Source organism: Helianthus annuus, chromosome 14 (assembly GCF_002127325.2).
Source record: "Helianthus annuus cultivar XRQ/B chromosome 14, HanXRQr2.0-SUNRISE, whole genome shotgun sequence".
Classification (NCBI taxonomy): Eukaryota; Viridiplantae; Streptophyta; class Magnoliopsida; order Asterales; family Asteraceae; genus Helianthus; species Helianthus annuus.
Genome location: NC_035446.2, coordinates 149,321,733 through 149,339,319, shown reverse-complemented (window position 1 = coordinate 149,339,319; position 17,587 = coordinate 149,321,733). Strand labels below are relative to the sequence as shown.

General features: G+C 36.0%; 1 protein-coding gene across 1 annotated transcript; it reads right to left on the bottom strand.

The window, feature by feature from the left end:
* Positions 1–1,524: 1,524 nt before the first annotated feature.
* Positions 1,525–4,363, bottom strand: LOC110868355 (1-acyl-sn-glycerol-3-phosphate acyltransferase 3). The gene is made up of 11 exons (XM_022117487.2): positions 4,286–4,363; positions 3,914–4,036; positions 3,578–3,617; positions 3,395–3,468; positions 3,143–3,202; positions 2,954–3,031; positions 2,716–2,874; positions 2,509–2,634; positions 2,239–2,331; positions 1,838–1,924; positions 1,525–1,749 (listed from the first exon to the last, which is right to left on the bottom strand). Exons 1-11 carry the CDS (start codon positions 4,361–4,363, stop codon positions 1,525–1,527), a joined length of 1,143 nt encoding a protein of 380 aa, XP_021973179.1.
* Between the last annotated feature and the right edge of the window lie 13,224 nt (positions 4,364–17,587).

The window sequence follows — 17,587 nt, the reverse complement described above, 5'->3', positions numbered from 1 at the left end:
TTTCTTTAAAAAAGTACGTGTTATTATTAAACAATGTCTTATTAATCTTAAAAGATCTAGATCAAACAATGTCTTATTAATCTTAAAAGATCTAGATAGAATGCATATGATCAACTGTCTAAAACAAATACCAAGTACCAAACTTAAAACATGAGATATGGCATTTTCGGTTGTTCGTGTCGCCACATGATGGCCTTGGCACTAGCCGGAGGACAATGGTTTAAGGGAAAATTACCAAAATGGCCAAAGACCAAAATGACTTGTGAAAATAGCCAGCTCATGCCCCCTTGGAATAGGGCATCATATGTGGGATGAGTCTTTCAAGCATGAGACGAGTCTTTCAAGCGAAACCCAAAAAATGTACACATGGCCACGGGATGCGTCCGGCGAGTTGAAGGTTGAAGACGATTATCTTATAATAATGATAATTCTCTTCCATTGTTGTAGTTCTTCATTTTCTTGTTTAACAGTGTCCTCAGATTTCATTGCCGGAAACCTGCAACTCGTTAGACGCTTCAGAAATTCTCCGGACGCATCCCGTGCATGATGCCTCGCTTGAAAGACTCATCCCATGCTTGAAAGACTCGAAAGACTCATCCCATGCTTGAAAGACTCGAAAGACTCATCCCATGCTTGAAAGACTCATCCCCCTTGAAAGACTCATCCCACACATGATGCCCCATTCCAAGGGGGTCATTTTGGTGTTTGGCCATTTTGGTAATTTTCCCATGGTTTAAAGCTAGACGAAAGTAGAGATTGAAGATATGAAGGATGAGAAGAACCACATGAACAAAAAACTAAATTTTGTGGATTTTTAGCTGGTTTGGAGAATTGACAAGTGTTTGTAGGCATTTAATGAAAGTGTGTACAAATAGGCATGCAAAAGCTGACATTGGAATGTTGCTGGTGTGGCAAGCAAACTCATCGAGTTTACCAAGAAGGCAAACTTGCTCTGCACGGAATCATTCAGAAGGCAGGATGAGTTTGCTCGTCTCCAGTCACCACCATTGGTTGGTTATCGAGAGAGGGAACAAAGCAAAGAAGTCCGATGAGCGGTTACAACGGTGGAGGTCAGAAGGCCAAAATTGGTGCGACCATGGTGGCCAGATGAAGAAGTGAAAGCCAATGGGGGGAGGCATCGAGATTTCAGTATGAGGGTGTTTTACTAGATAGGGGATGGTGTTTTATTTTTTAATTTTAAATAATGTCTCATGTATTAAAAATCCACATTTCCTAAAATATACCACTAGTTAATTTAAACAATATAGGCATTTTACTAGTACAACATCACAATGACTACAGTTTGAACATTCATTGTAAGTTTGATAATCATATTGGTACAAAGCTGTACAGGTACCAACAATAGGTTGTCATTTAATAGCTAATAAATGAACATCTACAAGCAGCAATTGGCTTACATAACCTGTTTAAGGTTTTATAGAATCAAAACTTGTATGCTCTACAAGAGGGTAAAACTCATTGTACCCAAATATGGATGAAAACTTCGTATTCAGATCATTTCGATCAAGGAATAAGTTTCTGGTTCAACGTGTCTTCTTTATAATTAATTGTTTGTGATCGTAGAGAGTCTGATTTTTCTGACTGAGAAAACAGAATCAGGATCTGCATCAAGATCACAACAAACAACAAAAGTAGTGCACAAAATGCAATTGTTCCCCAAGAAAACGAACACCATTCGAAGAACTTAATTGCCCCATATAATAGAAGCCATGACCAAAAAATAACCACCTGTTACATATAAGAAAACCAAAATGGTAAGAGGGTATGACAAAAGAATGAGAGAATTTATGACTCTAATTTGGGGTACATGTCTTACAAATAAGGATTTCTTCGGTCTACCGATGCTATGGCATTCACTGCTGTCAAATGAGTTTTTAGATTTGTGCAACTCCAATGAAGCATCCTGAAAAAACCCGAAACATATTCATAGCAATGATTAGAGGTGGTAATTTCGTCTGACTTATGAACGAGTCAAACGGGTCGAATGTCTCCCGATTTGTATTTTTAATGCATAAAACTTCAAATATCGTTTTATTTATAAGATTATCTTCTTACTTAAATTATATTTTTTCAATACACTATATATTTATAACACAGGTCAACCAAAGTAAAATTACTCATTTTTCCATAAACCTCTTACCCAATTTGTCTGACCTGACCATTTCCCATAATGTTATTAGTCAAATCATGAGTGTCGATAACGTGTGTTAATAATACCTTTTCGACAAATCTGTCTCTACACCATTGTTTGATGCCACTATCGGTTTCTGGCAGTTCACATATCAAGTGTCTCTTAATGTGTATATGTACCTACAGGAAACAACGTTCATAGGTCTTTTTATAGCCTAACATGAATAAAAGCTAGTTTAACAAAATAAGGTGAAGTACATATATCAATGTATTGGTATTTTGTTAAAACAAGGACAAGTATGATGTTTTTATGAACTGTAGTGAGTTGAATAAATGTTTAAAAAACCATGGATTTACTGTGGAAGATCTTCCTCTGAACATTCTTAATATTGTTGGTAACGGTTCATCTTTAGGAATAGCCACCGTACAGTTATAAATAGCGGGGACAAATGAACGCAAGTGATTGACTGCAGCAACGAAGCCCTAAAAGATACAAAGCATACGCGTTACTCTTGAGAACCATAACGTCAACATCCTATTATAGTTAGCGTATAGATATTAAACCTTGGTTCTAGGAATCAAAAGATTCCTAGGAATAGGTAACTTCATTGCAATAGCGTACTCCTGAGCAGCAATAAGCTTAGCCTGTGTAAAGCGAGTCCCTTCTACAAACACGGCTAACCAGAAAGGCATTGGGAAATCTGTTAAGTTTTCAAAACCTGCCTGCAAAAAAAAAGGAGTAACAAAAGAGAATGTTATGAACATTGGTTATATCATATTATGAATTTATTAGAAAGCACACCTTTAATGTATGTTCATCTTTGGCCCAGCTTCGTTCCAAAAAAATATACTCAGTGAACCACATTGACCAGCCAATAACCTGCATAAGCGATTAAACATAAAGAATACCCTCTACTTATTTTGTATATAAGTGCTAACAAGATCCTAATCTATGATGAGTTATGAGTATCTGTAAATGTAATTAACTTACCGGGAGGAGTTTTAATGATTTTTTAATTAAAGAAAGGGTGCTACCAAGACAACCGGCACGCTGCCAACAAGAAATAAAAATAAATAAAAGAACAATGACATAATGTTGTACAGAGAGTAAATGTTTTACAGTATAAAACATATAATCCTCTATACCAAGCTTGAGTTAAAGCAGTTTATGAAGTCAAAATTCATACAAAATTGGATTACGTTAATAATGGTAGTTTGATGTTGTAAATATACAAACAGTTACCTGAGCCAAGACCCATCCAATGAGCCAATCAATGTCGCTTTTGTGGTTGCAAATAAGGAGTGCGTGTTCTTTACCTGAAGATAATCAAAATAAGCTGACATACAAAAATATATTCAGGGTTGCATACAAATGTGATATTTTAACTACATGAAGTATACGATGACAAGTGACTAAGTGTCTTACCCATTAATTCAAGTGTTTCAGAATCTATATACAAATCAACCTGCAAAGAGGTGAAACTTATTATAGAGTGATGTTTATGATCATATATAGGTTTGTGATGCGGGCGCAAATGAAACACACAATAGAATTAAGTTATTTTTAAAATAAAACCATATCATGATCAGATTATATAATATAATTCAAGAGCCAAATCAATAACACAAGCTTTGTTACGTATGTGTGCATTCGCTTGGAATATGAGAAAGTAAAGGAAGCCGAATTCATCTTACATATATAAAGTGAGATAACTATGAGAAATCCAAAACATAAACGATAATAACATTAAACTAAAAGCACCTTAATGTGTGCCCACCAGTCGAAAAGCCATACAACCTCCAACCACAACAGTTGTGCAAGATGAGCATTCATCTTCCTGTACACATTCTTTGAACAAGGACGGACAATGACAAAGAACAACGCCTGAAAAACAAACATGAGTTAACTAGAAGTAGTAAATCTTCATGACAACTTTTCTTATAAATAATATTACAGAACACTCTAATGTATAGTAAAAAAAAATAAATGGTGCATGTCTATAAACTAAAGCAGATCCTTAATTATGGAGAGACTTCTTCTGTTACTATCAATAAATTAAAATTGGCACACAAACGTGATCATTATTATGTGTAAACAAAAAAATGCGTTAAGGAAACGAGAAACTCAGAATACCTGAAGAAAATTGATGACGAGTCCAGAAAGAAGGAATAAAAGGCCGATTGGTAAAACGACGACCGCTGCAAGGGCCATTGGGGAAGAAAAGAATGAGAGGAAAATAGTTTGAAACCAACAAGAAAGAAAAAGAGAGATTAGGGAAGAAAAGGAATGACGAGTGGATGAACAACCGACTTTCTCGTTATATTTTCACACCCACTGCAACTGCATTAATTCGCATATAATCCAATGTTGTCATACATACTTTCTTGATGATGTAATGTTTTACCATTATTGTATACTATTAATAGACATTGTATACTATTGTATACTATTAATAGACAAAGTGAATGAATAGTAACTGTATTTATTTTAAATGTTTTTTTTATATGTGTTATTTAGTGTTTTTTTATATGTGTTATGTGGTTCTTTTATATGTTTTATGTAACTTGCGTTTGTTTTTTATCGATGTAATTCACGTGTCAGTATTTTTTGATCATATCAAGGTTTTTTTTTTCTCTATGGGTTGCTGTAACGAGTGTAGGTGGCGTAACAAAACAAACCAATACCGATCACTTTGTCTATGTGTTGGTATATTTTTGGTCATATCATAATTTTTTTCTCTATTGGTTGCTATAACAAGTGTCAGTACCGTAGTTATACAAACTGATACCCACCCATCGCGCAACGCGCGGATTTAATAACACTAGTTTGTTTGTCACGTAGATAATTTTTCTATTATTTTTATTTATTTATTTATTACAAATAAGTTATGAATTACATGTACACAAAGTCACAAACTACTTCAATCCGATCATAAGCCCGGCCCAGATAGTCCAATGCGATCCAGCTAAGCCGGAATAAGGCCCAAAAAATCCTAAAGCATAGGAATTCATGGCGACCTTAATCCTGTACAGGTTTTGTCGATTAAAACTCTCTTTTAAAAGAGAGTATACAACTCGGAAGGGGTCAGGTTGATACGAGATGCATGACCACTAATCAGAGTCGAGATGTCAACATCAAAATTGTTATACCTAAACAGTTCCACCGATCATTGACAACGACATGTAAACCCTTGCAAAGTGTGTCCAATTTATTTTTATTTATTTTAATATTTAGGGTAAAATGATCAAAGGACATAATGTGCAAGAGTTTGCAAATATCGAGTATGTTTTTTGTACTTTTTGAAGACAAATGACACACTTTGCAATCTAGTGTCAACATAAAGGACGATTTTTGTAATTTACTCATATGTATACTAGTGACCTCATACAAAGATGGTCATTCACTTTCTCATAACTCTCTATCTCTCTTTTTTACGTACTAGTTTTCCCGGTGATAAATAAATACTTATGCTCACGTCCAAGGGTCACAGTGAGTGTGGTAAAACTAACGACGTTCTATTTTGCAGACTAATTGACGATTGTTTTACGGAAGTGCTCAGATTATTCCATGTTGAAGTTGATATCTAAATCTCAATCGAAGTCGGATTTTCACTTCTTCAAACCGTGAATCCAATGAGGACGACCAGCTAACACAAGTCACTAATTGTAGAGGAACAATGATTCAATCTGGGAAATTAGAAATTTGGAGTCTCCCAACAACATGTGCCTGAAAGTTATTTTATCGTTAGCAACACCACTGGTGGGCGTGAAGCTCAGATTGTGGTATGGTGGTGTTAATGTTGGATGTCGAATAGAAGAGCGTGTTATGGGTTTTGTAATTTTATCTTTCTTAGGTAAAAATAAAATAGTAATTTCACAAAGATTTAATAGCTTTTTTAGGATGTTAATGTTAAGAATTTACTCGCAAAGAAACTTGAAAACTAAATATGTAATTCATAAATAAATAAAACCAAACTGTAAAATGAAGATTCAAGTAATCCATATAATTAGGGTGGGGTTAAGTCTAATTGACAAAGTCATTGAAGTTAATATTTTGCTCCCTTTGAGATCAGGAATTCGAGCCCCTGTCGAAGGAGGATTTAAAGTAATTTTGAGGGATTTGATGCAATTTAACCCTTAAAAATGCAATCCATTGTTTAAACAGAATTTTGCCATCGCACCCACATGGTATTAAACCCTTAAAAAATGCAATCCATTTTTTAAACAGTCGGCCATCGCATCCACATGGTATAAAATCCTAAAATAAAGATGGATACTGTTAGGATCGAATGCTCTCACACACGAACTCGGACCACACACACTCTCTGCTCTCACAATCTGCCACAATCAAGAAAACAAGGATTTACGTGGTTCGGTCTAAACTGACCCACGTCCACGGGTAACTAGGAGTTTATATTTCTTGGTGAGGTACAAAGATTTCAATACAAGTGAATCTCATATATAGAGATTGAAGAAAGAGAAAGAAAGTCACAAACATGATTCGGGAATAATGGGGAACAGAGAAGATTGGATAACCCTATCTTCTTATCCTCTTATCCTTTGATCAGAAAAGCATCTCTGATGTCCACTTGATCAAGTGGCTTCATACTCAACAATCTCCCACTTGAAGCCACAGGATAATCTTCACCTGTGCTTCAACTGTGCATCTGTATTTCTGTAAAAACTTTTGATCATAGCTCCTTCCTAGTTACCCGGCCTTCTCTTCAATTATCCTGAAGGCCTGTTGAAGCTTGCATTAGTTCCAACACATCAGTCATGGCTAAGTCTACCATTGACCCATTCTGTGTTCCTATCGGCTCCCACTGACACGAACTGCCCGATCCTGGAACATCCTGAGAATAAACACTCTCCGAATAAAGCAGATTATCAACTTGAGAGACTTTGACAGCTAGAATACTGGTTCTCTTAACCCACTGTCGTCTGGTAACTCTGACCGAAGCACTTCCCGTGCTCCTACTGCCATGAATGCCCCTGACTGGTTTTACTGAACCCTTTCTAGCACGTTCATCCTGAATCTGACCTGTGACTCTGGGTTTACCATCTGCAAAGCAAACCTTCTTCTGCCCACGAGATTCTGTGAACCGGATCTTGGTCTTCTTCTGAACTGGGACGCTTACTCCCTCAGACGGTAAACTGACCATATGCAGCGAACCCCGTTTCTTTCCTCGAGCTACAACTAGATTTCCCTTTAGAACATTCCACTGCCAGTTCCTGAACTTAACCTCGTGCCCATGTTCATCCAACTGCCCAACAGAAATCAACTGTTTCTTCAGACTTAGAATTACCTGGACATCCTTCAAAGTCCATGAACCGAATGGAGTCTTCAGATCTAAGTCACCCATGCTCGTCACATCAAGAACCTCATCGTTAAGACCTTACCAAAATCACCTTCTTTCAGATTTCGCAGTGCTTCACGGCTCTGGGTAGCGTGAAATGAAGCACCCGAATCCATAACCCAGGAATCCACACTGCTCTCCACACTACAGATCAAAACATCATCGAATGCTCTCACACACAAACTCTGTGACAACCCGAATAATTAAGGTTAGCACTACTCAAAATTCCACGAACCTTTAGCGTGTGTCTCCGTGTTTATTTACTTGTATCATGCGCTATTAATGATGATGTGTGTATGCATAGAAGAAACCGTTAAATGTTGTTGTGTGTTGTTCAATTAATTTAGAGAACCAACTTGATTGGGCCGCAAACTCATTTAACACTCCCACATACAATTGGGCTTGAGGCCCAACCCGAACTTGCACACTTATTAGTATGATGGCCATACATAATTCACCTAAGCCCAAATATAGATATAGAAATTGGGTTGGTGATACATTTGGGCCGCGAACCTGATTAACCCACACACGCACTTTATTATTGGGCTGATTATTGCGAAATCTTGTGCACACACACATCCGAAACCCATCTTGGGCATATGGGTACACCGAAGTCATGCTTGGGCCGAGTAAAGCCCAAGTGGATCCATTGTTTGTTTTGAGGGCCGGTTAGTGTAGAATTTATATACATGAATGGATTACATAATTTAATTAACACAATACATATTCAAACCCTACCCCCTACCTGTTGAGCGACGGCAGAAGACAAGATCTTCCCATCTCGAAGCATCATCACATCTATTCGATTTTTGTGGTTAGTAATATCATTATTTCTTTGTTTCTATTGGCCCAATAATCTATAATATTAGTGCATGTGATGTGTTTTGAAAGTGCAGCCAAATTGGGATAATGATCACTTCATATTGTGGGCCATTGTGTTCATGTTTGCATGAGAAATTTGTCAGTGGGCATGTGATCGATTAGCCTTTTATGTGTGCAACTTGTTAATGTATTGTACGTATAATCATAGACTTGTTATGACCTAGATAAATTAGAAAACATAATCTGATGTGTGGCTCGATCGTAATAACAATAAGTTAGTGGTTTGTGTTAGTGCTGAATCCTTACTCGTTGATCTTGTTTATATGTATTCGTATTTGTGTGCAAGATTAACACGTAGTGTTTATGTGTAATCTGTGATAACTATATTGCTGGAAAAAGGTAGATCGTTAGAATGATGATCTAATAACGTAATCTGGTAGATGTGATCGGGTATGTGATGTTGATAATTGGAATGCTACGTGAAATTGGATGTTGTGTGATGATCAAATACTACAATGAATGCTACATGATTGTTACTGATTGATGTTATGTGATTAATGTCGTTATTAAGGCTTTGTGTAACACCCGTTCTTATAAATCATGGTTTAACGTATAATTTATGAAAACAGTCATGTAATTAAGATTACATATGCATTGAAAATACGAGCTTGTTAAAATCTTTTACAATTTAACAGTTTAGAACATAATGTAATTAAGTTCGTCATTTAAAAGTAACAACGAAACGTCATGCGGAAGCTTTGTTCTTTATGTGTTCGGTCCCTCGCCGAGCTTGATCGTCCTCCGGTGCTAAAATTTTACCTGAAACTCATAAAACATGAGTTAAATTAGTCATACGTAACTTAGAACGCATTTAAACGAGTTTCCAAGGAAAAACGGAGCATTTAAACACCTTTCGGCGAAACACACCTCGTCGCGTAGCGCGACGGGTATATGCTTCTGCCGTCGCGCTACGCGACGACCTCATATGAACAGAGTTGTTGCAGCTGGTTTCTGCATATTCTCAGCACGACCGGATTTTACGGAAACGGCCATAACTTCTTCGTTATTGATCCGTTTTACCGGATTTTACGGAAACGGCCATAACTTCTTCGAGTCAACCTAGTGACCCGTTTCGACTCCTTGCTTTTATTATCGATATTCTTATGGCGACGCAATTACCCAAATTACTATTCGCCCCTGAAAACACATGACTTGACAACCACATTAGTTGATTTTGTCAAATGGCGTTATTCCCGCCATTTGACCCGTTCGACCTACATAACCCAACATTTTCATATGTAACAAAACATGGGTTTTTAATTACCAATCACATATCCGACCCATTTTGGACTTTCTCACTAGATCCCTTTCTTTTTTTAAAGTCAATTTCTTATATTTTTAACCCATTCGGCTCACGCTATGGGTGTCCTTTGAAACTTATTTTACTTTAGTCGATACTTGACTAAATTTCGATTTTTACCCATTTTCCATTACTAGTTACGCTATAAGGTAACTTTAAGAAAAACTCACTAATTCTTAACCAATTCGTGACTAATTTACCATTTTGCCCTTTTCACCATTAATCATGGTTTAAAACATTTTTATTGGTTCCGACTCATTTCGTTTTGGGTTGGAACCCATGATTCGAACCTAATCCTTTATTGTATTCATCGTTTATAAAATAAACACATATACTACAAGTGGGTGTAAGTTTTACTTACCTCGCATCCGAAGTACGCTTTTCCTTCTTATTTGCTTCGTTTGACCCGCTTCCTTTCCAAGCCTTCACCAAGCTTGTCAAGCGTCAAACTATCATCATAATTCGTAAGACGGTTAGTTTAGTCATTATCACATACGACTATTCCATCTTACGAACTCTATGTCGGAACTACTATTCGACTTCAACATTGGTTTATTTGACTTTCGATAGTCAATTAACTTCAATCATATTATACGCACAATAAGTTCAATCAATCATCACGTTTAGAACTCTTTTAATCACATTTTGCATAACAGCCAATTAGCCAAAACATCACAATTAGGTGTTTTAACTACAAAAATTCTAGTTTTGAACTTTCTTTGAGGCATTTCAACAAACACTTTAAGGGCAGAATTTTACATGTTTATTTATCAAGTCTCTAGCTTATCTCTTAGCCCTATTTTCACATAAATCAACCATCTTACAAAGTTGTTAACTTCTATAATTTCTGAAATCACTTCAAAATTGTCAAATTATACTAGATCAACACTCTATTTCCTAGTGTTCATCAAATTACACATAACCCACTAATCACCTACAATGGTGTTCATAGGTTTCACTAAAATTTCACATTATTTCAACTTGTGTTTGTCTAGGGTTTGTCCCTAGACACTATATGGTTCCTAATTCATCATAAAACAAACATGCAACCATGAATTTCAGATTTTCCCAATTTCATGAGAATTTCAAACAGAGAATTAGCACCAAATTTCACATACCTTGTAACCCCCTTGTGATGAGGATCACATATCTATGTTCAGATTTCGATTTGGGACAGGAATTAGCCTTCAATTGATCAAATTTGTGGAGTTAGGGTTGGATGAGAACTCCTGGTCGCTCCCCTGCGTTTTTTTTATCGACCAAGCACACTAATTTGTGTGTTTGGTTTTTATTTAATTTGTTTTAATATATTCTAGTTTCAAGTTCTACAACTTAGGTCCCTCCACTTTTGTTTCTCTAATAACTTTGACTAATTTTAACCCTATTATATGTTATTTCTAGAATATTAGCTAACTAGGTTAAAATTCCTAGTTAGTAAATCCTTGTTTATTTAAGAATCCTAATATTCACCGGGTTTCTTTTACCACTAAAGGTAAATTACCCGTCTTTTATTATTAACGTGGTTTAATTACCAAACCCGTTTTCGGGGTGTTACAAGTCTACCCCCCTTAAAGAGGTTTCGTCCTCGAAACCTTTTTCTTACATAATTCATCGCGTTTAAGCTCAATGTATTTGATCCGAGAAATATTTTAAACATTACTTATACTTTTTAACCAATCGTTAGTATTACTCGAAAAGTACGGTAACATCCTTTTTGGTTACTAATCGTCTACATATCTCATACGACACAGTGTAACTTCGAAATAACGTAATCTTGTTATTTCCACTAGTTTGGTTAACTCTGCGATATCCATTGCTTTCATATAATATCGAATTCTTTATGAGTCCGTTACTTTGACCCGTTCGAGGGTCTTTTGAATAATTTCACTTTTAGCAATAATTTCTTTTGTTTTCAGATTTATTTATTCGGTTCAGTTATACCGAATCCACCGCTTACAAGCAAGCCAAATTTTATTGATTTGAATTACTGGCCTTAACTGGTCTCATCAACCAGACTTATTAGTCCCTTTACTTTTTACCGCACGCCTGGTTATAATGTGATTTTACTTCACATTATTTTTCCTAACCGTGATCGTGTCACATCGTGTTTAGTTTGTACCAACCTTTCATTTTCGAAAATATCACTTTTCGAATGTATCATCTTGCGCCTATCAGTGCCAAGACTTAAGCCTTTCATGCTTACTATTCAAATTCCTATCAGAATTTATATTTGTAAAAACATTATTTCTTACTAAAATCGAAGTTTTAGTTTAGGATCTTCTCTTAACTTTTGTCAATTATCCATACCAGGATATTGACAGTCCATAATTTATTCCTTTATGGTCTTAGTTTTATGCGGGGATTCTCAACTGATTCCCTCGCTTTATCTAATTAACCGTGTTAGTCTGTCAACATGTTTATTTCGCGCTTATCTTATATTTAACAAGTGCTTGGTATTTGTGATGACAATATCTTGACTTCAAATAGTTTTACCGGCTAGACTAATCAGTCGCCGTCACTTTATACCCCGTCATCCGGGTATACTATCTTGCCATCTCCGGCCTTATGTGTGTATAAGATTTTCTAAATCACTTCATACCACTTATGTTTTATTAAGACGTTGTTTTTGACTAAAAACTGAATTTTTTAGTTTACGTTTCCTTTTTGTCTCACATCTTTCTCTCATTTCTAGGAATGTTACTTCCGAGGATCTATTTCTTTTCGTTATTATTTAATGCGGGCATTTATAACTAATTACCTCGCTTAACCCATATGATCCGTAAGTTCTTTCACTTAGCCTCATATGCTTATTTCTTTATATTTCCATCTTTTTAAGGTGAGACCCAACAGTTTGTTTCTTTCTATTTATGACCCAAGGGTCTTCTTGGTCCTGTAGACCTTAACACTATGTCTAATCCCGTAGGTTATGATAATCCCGTAGATCATCTTTTATTCAAGTCTTTTTTTCAACTGTATATATATATATATATATATATATATATATATATATATGGTGTCAAGGCACCCCTTTTATGTCTAGAACTATTTACTTTTGCTTTTTGGATTTCATTTAACCTTGACCGTAGTCTAAGGCTACATTAGTTCTCTTTCGAATTATCTTTCTGACTTTATGACTTCTAACGTCATTTACACGTCGGTTTGTCCTACACTTACCACTACCCGGTTCTTACCTATACTTCTTCACGACCCATTACCCAGGTTCTTTAATGTTTCGCGCTTCCATTATTCAGTTTGCGCTTACTTGCACTACGAAGTTTTTATACCTTATTTATCTCGTTTGACTTGTTCGTGTGAAATTTCATCACTTGTGAACATTAAACTCCATTCTTTATTCGACCCGTTCAACTTTAAAATAGTTGAGCGTAGTTACTAACATTTCTGTTTGCAAATTCTCTTTGTCTTTTAGTCATGACTCATATTCCGAGTCTCTTGACCTTCTATTTCGTGTTTCCGTCTCTCGGGTTACGCATTCTTTCCAAATCCTACCCATACATCGGGTATCTTTACCGAAGTCGTTATTATTGCAACCCTTACGGTATGCATTATGACTTCGTTTCGCTTTTATATTCCTACTTAATTTGTTCTCAAATTTGGTGTTTTACAAAATCGGCCCGTTAAGAGTCATATTTGCATTCTCTGGGTTCGAGTGTAAACACACCCCTCCCAATTGCATACCTTAATCCTTTTACATTAATCTTTGTCCCTTCACTCGGGCTTATCATCCCAATGTAATACGCTTCCGTCACCCGGCTGTGCGTTTACATTTTTATCAAATATTTTTGCTCATTTGATTCATTTGGGTACTTTTAAGTTAGTCTCATTCACCCCACCCTTACTACATCGGATGTAAACGTGTCTGCCATAAGAAGTTCATGGTATCATATGCCACTACTTACTTGGCCAGAGTAAGCGATTAACACATGACACGCATGACCTTTTTTATAGTTTTCACATCACGCCCTATGTAAGTAATACCTCTATCTGTTTTTCTTGGAAACAATATCCCGGATAGGTTTTCTATTCAGGTCTTTCCAAGTTTTCAATCTACATATGCAACTTTCAATCTCTACATATTTGTTGCATATTACTATTTATGCAATAATTTAAAACGTGCACCTGATAATGCTTGCTCTAACAGGCTCCCCTTGCCATTAACTTATTCGCGATCGTTGCGCGATTTAGGTCCTTGGTGATCGTGCTCTATTTGTCATACTTTGGACCGTTCCTCTGTCAAATCCATGATTTGTTAAACTCTCGCTATCTTCATATGCAAGTGTCCTTCGATCAAAAACATATACAACAGTTAGTAATTTCAACATTAAAGGATGCCCGTATTATAATACAAGGCTTTTTCTACTATACGCGTCAATGCGCGTATTTTCGTCAACCATATCAACCATTTTAATTGGGGTAACGTGAATCACACGATAGCCCTATGTGCTGTTTACAACACTTTAGCATGCTAACTATTAACATACATGTACTTACCGGATTTGCGATCAAGCCTCGAACCGAACACTTTATTCTTCTAACCTTGAGCTCTGATTACCAACTTGTAACACCCGTTCTTATAAATCATGGTTTAACGTATAATTTATGAAAACAGTCATGTAATTAAGATTACATATGCATCGAAAATACGAGCTTATTAAAATCTTTTACAATTTAACAGTTTAGAACATAATGTAATTAAGTTCGTCATTTAAAAGTAACAACGAAACGTCATGCGGAAGCTTTGTTCTTTATGTGTTCGGTCCCTCGCCGAGCTTGATCGTCCTCCGGTGCTAAAATTTTACCTGAAACTCATAAAACATGAGTTAAATTAGTCATACGTAACTTAGAACGCATTTAAACGGGTTTCCAAGGCAAAACGGAGCATTTAAACACCTTTCGGCGAAACACACCTCGTCGCGTAGCGCGACGGGTATATGCTTCTGCCGTCGCGCTACGCGACGACCTCATATGAACAGAATTGTTGCAGCTGGTTGCTGCATATTCTCAGCACGACCGGATTTTACGGAAACGACCATAACTTCTTCGTTATTGATCCATTTTACCCGATTCTTTTTCCTACGCGTCCGTAATTTAATTCTCCATCTAATGGATTTAAAATCTAACATCCCACTTCACAAAATTTTAGACTTCAAGCTCTCGGCTTGAAGTCCAATTACGACACTTTTTGACCCGTTCACGGTTTCCTCTAACCAACTCGTTTGTGGCCTTTATTTATTTTGTAAACATTTTATTATGATTATTTCCTATTGTACAAGATTCAATTTACGGGTTATTACACATTTTTAACTCGTTTCGCTATTGCTTCTATTTTGACCCGTTAAGGGTATTTATGTACTAAGACCCCATATCATCACTTTTATACTTATCTTAAAAATTTAATCTATCAAAGCACTTATTTCCAACAACCTTTAAAGGTCGTTTGCCCGATTTACCCATCAAGGGCATTTTAGTCAACTTTAGCCCCTCATTTACGACGAAGGGCATTTGCTACTAATTTGACCCAAAAATGTATGTTTAACCACAATCTTATTTATACGTACCTGGCTCAAGTCAACCTAGTGACCCGTTTCGACTCCTTGCTTTTATCATCGATATTCTTATGGCGACGCAATTACCCAAATTACTATTCGCCCCTGAAAACACATGACTTGACAACCACATTAGTTGATTTTGTCAAATGGCGTTATTCCCGCCATTTGACCCGTTCGACCTACATAACCCAACATTTTCATATGTAACAAAACATGGGTTTTTAATTACCAATCACATATCCGACCCATTTTGGACTTTCTCACTAGATCCCTTTCTTTTTTTAAAGTCAATTTCTTATATTTTTAACCCATTCGGCTCACGCTATGGGTGTCCTTTGAAACTTATTTTACTTTAGTCGATACTTGACTAAATTTCCATTTTTACCCATTTTCCATTACTAGTTACGCTATAAGGTAACTTTAAGAAAAACTCACTAATTCTTAACCAATTCGTGACTAATTTACCATTTTGCCTTTTTCACCATTAATCATGGTTTAAAACATTTTTATTGGTTCCGACTCATTTCGTTTTGGGTTGGAACCCATGATTCGAACCTAATCCTTTATTGTATTCATCGTTTATAAAATAAACACATATACTACAAGTGGGTGTAAGTTTTACTTACCTCGCATCCGAAGTACGCTTTTCCTTCTTATTTGCTTCGTTTGACCCGCTTCCTTTCCAAGCCTTCACCTAGCTTGTCAAGCGTCAAACTATCATCATAATTCGTAAGACGGTTAGTTTAGTCATTATCACATACGACTATTCCATCTTACGAACTCTATGTCGGAACTACTATTCGACTTCAACATTGGTTTATTTGACTTTCGATAGTCAATTAACTTCAATCATATTATACGCACAATAAGTTCAATCAATCATCACGTTTAGAACTCTTTTAATCACATTTTGCATAACAGCCAAAACATCACAATTAGGTGTTTTAACTACAAAAATTCTAGTTTCGAATCTTCTTTGAGGCATTTCAACAAACACTTTAAGGGCAGAATTTTACATGTTTATTTATCAAGTCTCTAGCTTATCTCTTAGCCCTATTTTCACATAAATCAACCATCTTACAAAGTTGTTAACTTCTATAATTTCTGAAATCACTTCAAAATTGTCAAATTATACTAGATCAACACTCTATTTCCTAGTGTTCATCAAATTACACATAACCCACTAATCACCTACAATGGTGTTCATAGGTTTCACTAAAATTTCACATTATTTCAACTTGTGTTTGTCTAGGGTTTGTCCCTAGACACTATATGGTTCCTAATTCATCATAAAACAAACATGCAACCATGAATTTCAGATTTTCCCAATTTCATGAGAATTTCAAACAGAGAATTAGCACCAAATTTCACATACCTTGTAACCCCCTTGTGATGAGGATCACGAATCTATGTTCAGATTTCGATTTGGGACAAGAATTAGCCTTCAATTGATCAAATTTGTGGAGTTAGGGTTGGATGAGAACTCCTGGTCGCTCCCCTGCGTTTTTTTTATCGACCAAGCACACTAATTTGTGTGTTTGGTTTTTATTTACTTTGTTTTAATATATTCTAGTTTCAAGTTCTACAACTTAGGTCCCTCCACTTTTGTTTCTCTAATAACTTTGGCTAATTTTAACCCTATTATAAGTTATTTCTAGAATATTAGCTAACTAGGTTAAAATTCCTAGTTAGTAAATCCTTGTTTATTTAAGAATCCTAATATTCACCGGGTTTCTTTTACCACTAAAGGTAAATTACCCGTCTTTTATTATTAACATGGTTTAATTACCAAACCCGTTTTCGGGGTGTTACACTTTGCTTGTGTAGAAATACATAATTACTCATAACGAGAATTAATTTGTGAATACAAGATTAGTCAATGATGAATATGTGTTGGATTTGAATGAATAATATTTAGGGTGTTTATGGCATTTAATGTTATACATGGTCCAAGAGTGAAACTAATCAAGCAATATGTATCGTGCATATCATCGGGCCGAAGTGGGAATTGTATAATTGTGGGCTAAGCTTCGATGGACCACCCACACATACATAAACAGTTATTAGAAAACATGTCACATTATACCTAATGTAGTAAACTGGTAACATGCAACTTATGGGGGCCTGATGTTAATAATTGGGCTGCATATGTTAAGAGATGAAATATGGGATCCATCATTCATGAGGGCGGTGGTACTGGGCCGCAATCTTTAATTAACTCACATCAGTGGGTCGGGTATTCAAGGGGGTTGCACGAGGCCCAAATGTCTAATACATATTACGATATGATATGTGAATGAACAAACTAATCGGTCGGGTGACGTATTGAA